The sequence below is a fragment of the Ochlerotatus camptorhynchus genome, unplaced genomic scaffold, assembly GCF_037179485.1.
Source record: "Ochlerotatus camptorhynchus isolate MF236.1 unplaced genomic scaffold, CSIRO-AGI_Acam_v1.1 ptg000089l, whole genome shotgun sequence".
Lineage (NCBI taxonomy): Eukaryota > Metazoa > Arthropoda > Insecta > Diptera > Culicidae > Ochlerotatus > Ochlerotatus camptorhynchus.
Window position 1 is genome coordinate 906,791 of NW_027040579.1, and position 9,020 is coordinate 915,810.

General features: G+C 38.9%; 1 protein-coding gene across 4 annotated transcripts in view; it reads left to right on the top strand.

The window, feature by feature from the left end:
* The window catches only part of Iml1 (GATOR complex protein Iml1), a 28,668-nt gene extending 23,482 nt beyond the window's left edge, over window positions 1-5,186 (top strand). For 2 of the 4 annotated variants that reach the window (XM_065218534.1, XM_065218536.1), the window contains 2 exons: window positions 2,650-3,030; window positions 3,091-5,185. In XM_065218534.1, the coding sequence (XP_065074606.1) occupies window positions 2,650-3,030; window positions 3,091-4,249 (1,540 nt within the window). In that variant the 3' untranslated portion in view covers window positions 4,250-5,185. Of the gene's footprint in view, window positions 1-2,240; window positions 2,336-2,649; window positions 3,031-3,090 lie in introns of all 4 variants that reach the window. The other 2 variants (XM_065218537.1, XM_065218538.1) reach the window with 2 other exon arrangements.
* The last annotated feature ends 3,834 nt before the right edge of the window (window positions 5,187-9,020 follow it).

Consider the following 9,020-nt stretch of genomic DNA (forward strand, 5'->3'; position numbering starts at 1 on the left):
GCGCTGCTTGAGATTAGAAAGGTAGTCAGTAAATTTAAAAGAACTATAATGCCGGAAACGCTACGGCTTTGGACGACATTTAACAGTATTTAGACGACATTTAACAATATTGTACAATAGGTTCCTATTCTGTTAAGTGTTAAGCTTAAATAAGTCTTGTTCAGTCTTTTGTTCAGCTAAATTAATTAAAAAAATTTAAAAAAAAATGGAGATATAATTCGTTTTATGTACTACTTTTTTATAATGCGTTTATTTTCCCAATTCGCTTTGCGGAGCCGATATTCATTGTTCAGGTCACACAATTTCTTAAAACTAACGTTACTAAAGCGGGGGCCGATTACTCGCGGCTATCTCGAGGTTAGGGGTAACAAATTGCAACAAATGGATGGCAGCGTACCCGAGCAAAGTCTGAGATCAAATTGAAATCTAAATTTGATGTTGTGATTTCGCTGATAATGATCACTCAGGTTGCTGTCGTTTTGGTCGTTTTAACGGGTAAAATATCAAAATTGAGAGCATACAAATCTTCCTGTGACATCACATTGAAAACTATTTCTGCTATCAGTGAGAGCAAACTGAAAACTAAATTTGATATCCATTTTTCCTGGATAAAAATTCGTTGAAGGCGATTTGTCGCTCAAAAATATCGCCTTCCATAGCGTCCATCTTAGCCAACCAGTCCGCTTTCCCATTACCCGGAATTGAGCAATGAGATGGGGCCCAAACTAAGGTGATAGTATAGGAGCAGTTAGATAAAGCACTCAGTTTAGATCGTATGTCAGGCTGGAAACACGAGGAGTGCTTCATCGGTCTCATTGAACGAATAGCCTCCAATGAGCTAAGACTATCCGTAAAAATTAAATAATGGTCAGAAGGTAGTGAGGCAATTCGCTCTGCTGCGTAAAATATAGCTGCGAGTTCCGCAACGTATACGGAGCATAGTTTCTGCAGTTTATAGGAGGCATTATGAAATTGATTAAATACACCAAATCCAGTGGAAGCATTTATTGTTGAGCCATCTGTGAAAAACAGTTTTATCGTTACTTACATGGTACTTGATTGCAAAAATTGAGAAAACAACCATCGACCGATGGTATGTACCTACTACAAATCAACCATATATTCAGCCTGGTGTTAATCAGCATTGTACACTTTAAATCAACTAATAATTGATTTCTATTCTTACTGTTCAGCTTGAATTGTTAGTTGGGGAGGATCTCTAAACTGAATTTCTTGAAACTTGCCTTGAGTTCCAAGAATTTTCCTGAAGCTTTCGGAACTTTAGTTTGTGAAACTTCCCTGCGGTTATTGAAACATCCCCGATGTTTTCAGAATTTCTCTGTACTTTCGAGAATTTGATGAGTAACCAGCACCATGTTGGCCACACCCGGACATGTTCCGGGTACCCTAGGAGAACTGGATTGAATCTCTCTTGAGTCAAATCACATGATGCAAAACAACTTTAGAAACAAAGCAAACAACTGAGCATTGGCGCAAGTGGCGCTTATTACCCTGCACGTACAAATTAAATTGCTATTTTGAGAAGGTTTTTTGTTTACCAAATAATTTGTTAGGGAACAACTGTATATATCCATATCTTATATCAAGTATCAAGAAGTTTCATCCGACTAATGAATACACTGAAATAGAATGTATATTTTGACTAATAAGTAGTAAAAATCGACAATTTCCTTTGGTGGGACGTAATACTCCACCATCCCGTACCGAAAGAATATCAAAAGTTTCCGTTTTTGTTTCAAAACGGCGATAAACTGTAGATACTTATAGTAATGGACCTGCCAATGTGACCTGACGTCATTGGCGTAGCTAATGGGGGTGCCTGTCTCCCTCCATGCTTAAATCCTAAATTATAAAAAACTTCAAAAAATTCTGGAGGCGGCCTAGATCATTCTGGCCATTGGCTGACGTATCCAAACGGACTGTCAATTCGTATGGAAAATATTCGTTTTGGATACAACATGGTGGCACATTGGTATGTCTATTACTATGAGTGTCTATATGGCAAACGAGGAAAAACGTTCCACAGTCATCCGTGATGTATTTAATAGATTTTCTTATTTTCAGTTATTACCTTTTTCTGTCTTGTATTATTTGCCTTGCTTTTACTGTGCTATCAAACATTTTTCTAAAGTGCTTTATGAGTTTCCTATTTATTTGAAGCTATCCTCTGTTATTATTTTTAAACTTGCTTTGAATCACGTCATTCTTATTTTTTGCAGCACGGCGTTATCACTAAAATGTATTATATTGGTAGTGGATATGGTAGTGCTAACTGCTTGTATCAAGAACGCAATAATGTCAGTAATGGTATCAGGTTAGTTATAGTACATATCGCAAGAGATAAGTTGTAGCATAATAGCTTCCGCTTTGGTGAATGTCACTTTGAAGAAATATGCATGCCCGTTTTAAGGTCTATTCGCTCTTGGACGGCACGTCGACTATCGTCGGAATCTTTACACAAAATGTAACGTATCGTACTGTACCGTCCAGGTTCGGAGACCTTTACTGCCCATAATCACATATCTGTCCCAACTTTGCCTGATATCCTAACCATATGGACCAGTTATGTGCTTATGGACAATTTATGCATCTGAAGAATCTATGAAGTTACCAATTTTCCTCTCATAGCATGCTAACTCGTTCCGGCTCGAAAGTACTGGACAAAGCGAACATCCAGGCTGCAGCAGCGGCAGCAGCCAATCAACTCAATTCGACTGGTGGTAAAACCACGGTTGATGGCATTCCCCTTTCGACGCTGAATTCGGCAGCCGAGCAGGGCCTGCCGGAGGATAGTGATGATTTTTGTACGGAAAGTAGCAAGCTCAAACCGACGGCCACGCTGCAGGAAATTTTCGATGCTTTCAAGAACCCCATCCAGGGAGTGGGTTTCCTCGGTTCAGCACCCAGTATGCCATCGTGCACATTTGTGTCGTACGACGCACTCACCTGGTTGCAAAGTCACATCGAGGGTCCGTGCAATCCCATTGAAATCCTCGAAGATATGCAAAGGTAATGTTGTTTGTGATATTGAAATTGTATTAAATGATGTACTTACCTTTCGTCTTCTAGAGCTCGCATGATCTGCCATGCCTCGGGGGAATACTCGAAACCTGTCGTTCCCGGGTTTAACCTGTACTACATTATGCAGCAAGACAAGGAATCTCGTGAATACCTGCCACCTCTCGGTGATTTGGAAGCGTTTGAAAACGAATGGATGGAAGTGGAAATACATCACCCGGATTTGCAGAAACCAATTGACCCAGTAGATATTGGCGTGCCGGCATTTCTACGCGAGGCAATAGATTTTAACGAAGAATTTGTCGATCGTCCTCTCTACAAGCAAACTCATCTTGATATTGACGTTAACAATAAATCCGACCGGATAGAATGGGGTCATGCGCGATATCATCAGAAAATGATTCCAGGGCATGCGTTCGAAGTCGTAGTCCAGTGGATCACAGCTTCCGGACCGATTGTAAGCGATTTGATCAGTGGGTGGTCTCGAAGAGCGCAAGGATGTGGTTTCCAACTAGTCTCGATTCCTGCCGATCCCCTTGCAGAACCCTTCACGGAGAAAAGTGACCCATTGAGGGGTCCCATTTTTATTCCTTTAGATATCGAATGCTTAAATCAGCATAGGAATTTCCTGTTCGAAGAATTCAAGAAAGATACATGGCCAAAACGATTGCTGCTGTTCCAGGAAGCTATTGTAGCCAGATTCGGTTTCATGAGGTGTGCTGTTGAAACGAAAACCGGATCCAATCAAGTCTCCCTAGATTATCAGTACGTCCACTGCACTGGAAATATGTTTATTCTGGTTCCAAACTCGAACCAAGGACTGAAATCACGCCAAAGACTGGCTTCCGGAGGAAGCACGATGAAAAAACCAACGAACTTCATCAATCGCTACTCAGCTTCCTACGAGTCGCAGATGCAGAACAATATCTCGTCTGCTGCACACGAAGCGTACATCACTCGCCATGTGACCGGAAGTAAAACCAAAGATGACTGTGATGCGATCCGGAAGACGGGTTTTCTCTGGTCCTGGAACCACATGATACCGAACAAGAAGTGGAAATCGCTGGCGATTGCCCAATCGGAGGAGCTCTTTCAGCTGCGCATGCTACGAGACTTTAAAGACTTCTGCTCGAATAGGGAACAAAGACTGGTTACCTTTTGGGATGAATGCTGGGAGGCGAAGGTGAAATCGTCGATGGCGCGAACCTAAGCCGAGCGGAGATTGGAAGCGTATGCGGTGATATTTGTAAGTAAAATTGTTTTGTTTGTTTTCTGTCGAATTTTATTTACCTGAATCGAGGAAAATCTGTACAAATTACCGTTAAAAGCGACCTCTTCGCGTTGTTCTGTTCGTTATTTGATTTCATATTCTTATACAAAAATATATAAAGCTTAGTCGTATCGTCGTCTACAGCTACTAAATTCGGAAAAAAAATGTTTCTAGTTATTGAAAGAAACTTCCTTGATCTAATTTAAAGCGTCACACATTTATTATACAAAATGTTTTCATAAAATTTATTTAAGCTTAGAACTGCAGTCGCAGTTTAAGATAGTCGATCAGTAGATTTCACACGCTCAAAACAGATGCGTGTGTGTTGAAATATTTTTATTGTGATCGAACACATCCTTCGAATAGTTTTGAACTTTGGTATCACAAAGGTGTAAAATGTAGTTTTTTTGATCACAAAATTCGTTGCTGTTTGTGTTGATACTGTATTCAATGCTTTCGTTGTATGTTTATCGTTATTTTTCGGCACCTTTCCATACATCATCTACGCAAGCTTTGTTGAAGTTGTTTTTATCAACTCTTATGAGGCCAGCATGGTGGCTCTTGTTTCATAGAGTCACGATCATAAAACTAGTAAGCACGTTATCGAACATAACAACAGAGCAGTAGGTAGGAGTTTATTTTCTGAGTTTAAATTTTAGCACATCGAGCATCATAGAAAATAAAAACGACAATGGATCAATGAAAATGGTAAGGTTTTGACAACTTTTGGTGCTACTGTATATGGACGATCGAATGTAAAATACTGTGGTAACCACAGCATATAGTTCTGTCAAAATCGCAGCATTTTCATTGATCCGTTGTGAGAAGTCAAACCGTAGAACATTGATAGGGTAATTGATCAAGGGATCATTGTGTCATTGTGAACGTCTGTATACCCGAGCAAAGCTGGAGATCAAATTGAAATCAAAATTTGCTGTTATGATGTAACTTATTTTGAATACTCCAGTTGATCTCATTTTGGTTGACTTAACGGTTAACACAGCAAAAATGAGAGCAAACTTTTACACTGTTGAATCAAATGGAAAACTAATCTTGCTTTCAATAAAATCAATTTGATTACTGATTTTGCATTCATAATGTTTAACTGAATACGGGCATGGCGTAAATGGTTAGTGTCCATGCTTCCCACACTGACAGAGTTGAGCTCAAATTTCACCCCGGGCAAGTCATGAATGACCTAAAATGTGTTAAACAAAACAAATAAACAATAATCATTAGACAAAAACGACAGATGAACTTAGATTAAATTTTAAACAAGACGTTAACAGCAAAATTTTAAGTTAAGTTGCTTTCATTTAAAAAGTTTTGACTGCATAATGAAAGCAAATTATGATATCAGACTTATGTCGTGACAATTTAAATCAAAATGAGTTTTCATTATGATAGGAACTGCAAACTTTAATATCGATTTGCTTTCATTTTGTTAACCGACTTTGCTCGGGTATCTAACCTATCCAAAGTGCTCCAGAATGGGAATTTAACAGGAAAGATGCATTTAGAGACTGAAATTGAAACTTTAGAAAAAAATGTCTTCTACAAAGTTGTTCCTTACGGTTAAGTCTTCATTTTGGTGCCAATTATAATACTAGGGTGGTTCTTATTAACAGTGAAATAAAAAAAATAGCTTTTTTTATTTTCAAAAATAAATGAATACAATCTCCGGCAAAGTTGTAGCTCAGCTAATGTCAAGCAACTTTGTTAAAATCTATTTTTTGTATCTCTTGAATGGACCGATTTAGAGCTATGTTCCTCTATTGTTAGGGTGTGTCTTAAAAAACAGTTTTTGTGCACTATTTTTTAATTTAAAATTTATCAGCAAACATGTCTTCAAATAACTTTTAGAACTTTTGAAGGTGTAATTTTTGATATGCAGAACTTGTCAATATATTATGCCGATCAAGAGTCATTGACGTTTTTCTTATGAAAATATTCCCTTTTCAAATGTTAATATCTCTGGTTGGGGCAAGCATAAAACATATCTTTAGACGACATTTGACATAGATATGTTATTTTTTTAACTTCTTTAAAGTCAATTCGATTTTTTATATTTCAATGATAATAAGAGCCACCCTAGTATTAATTGACACCAAAACTGTAAGAAACAACTTTGTAGCAGACACTTTTGACTCCAATGTATCAATTTCATGCTCTAAATGCATCTTTTCCAAAAGGTAATCAACTCTGCACATTGTGCCGAAACAGCATGGCACACTGTTCGGCACGTTAGGGCATACTAGTAGCATACAAAACATATAATATAACATGGCATCACTGTCGAGCGTTGACGTTTTGCTAATCGTTGCTAAGAATGAATCCAATGTACAGGTAGGTATGTAAGTACTTGGAGTTCAAAAACAAACCGGTAGACAGCGAACGCCAGTTTATGTGTGCCGGCTGCAGAAGAAATATTGAAGAAGTCTGTTTTCAACGGTAGTCGAGCAGACTTCCGGAAAGAGTGACTGATACTTTCTTCCCTTGAAAATAATGCTTTTCAATGCAGTTAATTTCTTACAAGTGGAGATGTTCCAGACACAGCTGCGCAAAACGTACAACAAAGCCATTAGAGAAATGGGAACGACCGGAAACATATCCTGCATCGTGCGATGGTCAAATTTACATTTGGAACGAAGGATAGGGCAGGATATTCTATAAGAGTCGAGCTACATTAACAAGTTCATTATGTAGAATAACTCTAGATAGAGCTGAAATTAGGGCGTAACAGCTTTTGTAAACAATGGCTTCTTTCGATGATTTCTCGAAAGACATAACTTTCCTTGGCAAATCAACATTACCATCGAATAGGCGAAGACTTCTCCTACCCGATGGATATATTGATTTGTGTAGGTGTGCCTTGGGTTGCTAAAAATCAACGAGAGAAGTCATTGTTTACAAAAGCTGTTACGCCCTAATTCCAGCTCTATCTAGAACTGATAAATGTACATCGGCCTTAAGTCCTTCAACCTAACGCACTTCGGCTTAATGACCCAACACCGAATAATCAATAAAGATAAAACGATTATCACAGGGGTTTTCGGCCAGGTTCGAATATCGGTTTTACTGCGGATTTAACGATAGAGAATTTTTCTCGTTTTACGCTGAGTATTTCTTCAGATATTATTGCTTGTCATTCAGGCCTATTCTGCGAATCGTGTGACTCTCTGTCACTCGTGAGGTTACAAAAGTCACGTCGTGTGACGTGACTCTCCCAGGCCTATTCTACGAGTTGTGTCAAATTCTTCATCGCAAGTGGCCACGGTACGATGGGTGGCCCTCCGGCCAATCAACTGTAAAGCCTTGCTGAATTTAGAAAATTTGGCTCGCTGCAGAGTGAGTTTGGTGCGCTGGTTCTCGCTTGACGACCCTAAGCAATTTGCTGTTTAGCAAAAGCCTCGCAAGGTCCTATGGGCGTGCTTATGAGCCAACTATACTGTTTAACTCAGATTTCCAGATTCCAATTCGGCTCATCCAGAGATTACGAGGTATCTTCTTGCATGGATGGCTCTGATTCCGCACTAGGAACTCGACGTCCGTTTGAGTTCGTTGTTTGCTTTAGTTGTAGAGGATTTCGAATGATGCCGGAGGTATTTTTATTCTTCAGCGATCAGGTTACGACTTCGTTTCTGTACACCTGAAAGGCATCAGTAATTCAAATAGACATTGAGTCAAAATCTTGTGGATCGGTCGAGTTTGTTTGAACACCGTATGGGTTTCATAACTTCCGGTTTCTCTTTCAACTCCCGCTCCAAAAATGAAAATTTAAACACAATCGCAAATGTCAATATAGCTTCAGGGTTGCCAAACTCGTGAGATATTAACACCTTGATTGGCACACTCAATTCGGATTCTTCTTCTTTTTAAAATGTTCTTCAATCATCATCATTAGTATACACATACATTCACAGCACTAGCCATCCGAAAATTTAAAGCAAGTATTCCCTGATTTTACATCGAAAATTTCCTGGGTAAAACACTTGTTTGCATTTACTTACTTGTGTTCTTCGTAGCATTTGACAATTTCACGTAATTCGAATACACAAAATTAATAAATACCTACTACTTTTCAACTTTCTTGGTGAACAAAATGAAGCACCGGGAAAATCACTTCGACTCCATTTCTTTGCTAACGAACGTAACATAATCATTGAACAAGCGTTGCCAGATGTAATGCCTCTAGTAACCAATATAAGTTTACTAAAGCAAGCAAATGCGAAGTTTGACCCGAGGGGGACGACTCTATCTACGATGCAGGAAAGATTGTGGTTTGCTGTGGCTAGCTGTGCGTACGCTGAGTAGATAGAAAGAGGATTGATGACGATGAAGCTTTCATGCAAAAAGATGATGCGTGATGTAAATAGATGCGAGAAATGAAAGCAGATTTTTAGAAGATTGATTCTCTAGTGTGAGATTTTTCGAGCATCTAGAATTGAGATTTTGATGTGTCGCCCCCTAGGTTTGACCCATTATTAAAGATGAGTGTATGTAAATATCAAAAACTGGGTTTACACAACTTAAAGGACCATTCTTGGAAGGTAAAACACGCTTGATTTAAACACAAACAGGGGAGATGGCAGCAGTGCACGTAGCCTGCCGTTTGACTTCTCGTCGCCGATCTCACTAATTCAACGTTGCTAGTGTAGCCGTGTAAAATCGATTTGCTTTTTATTTTCAACCACGAAATCAGCTGTCAAAG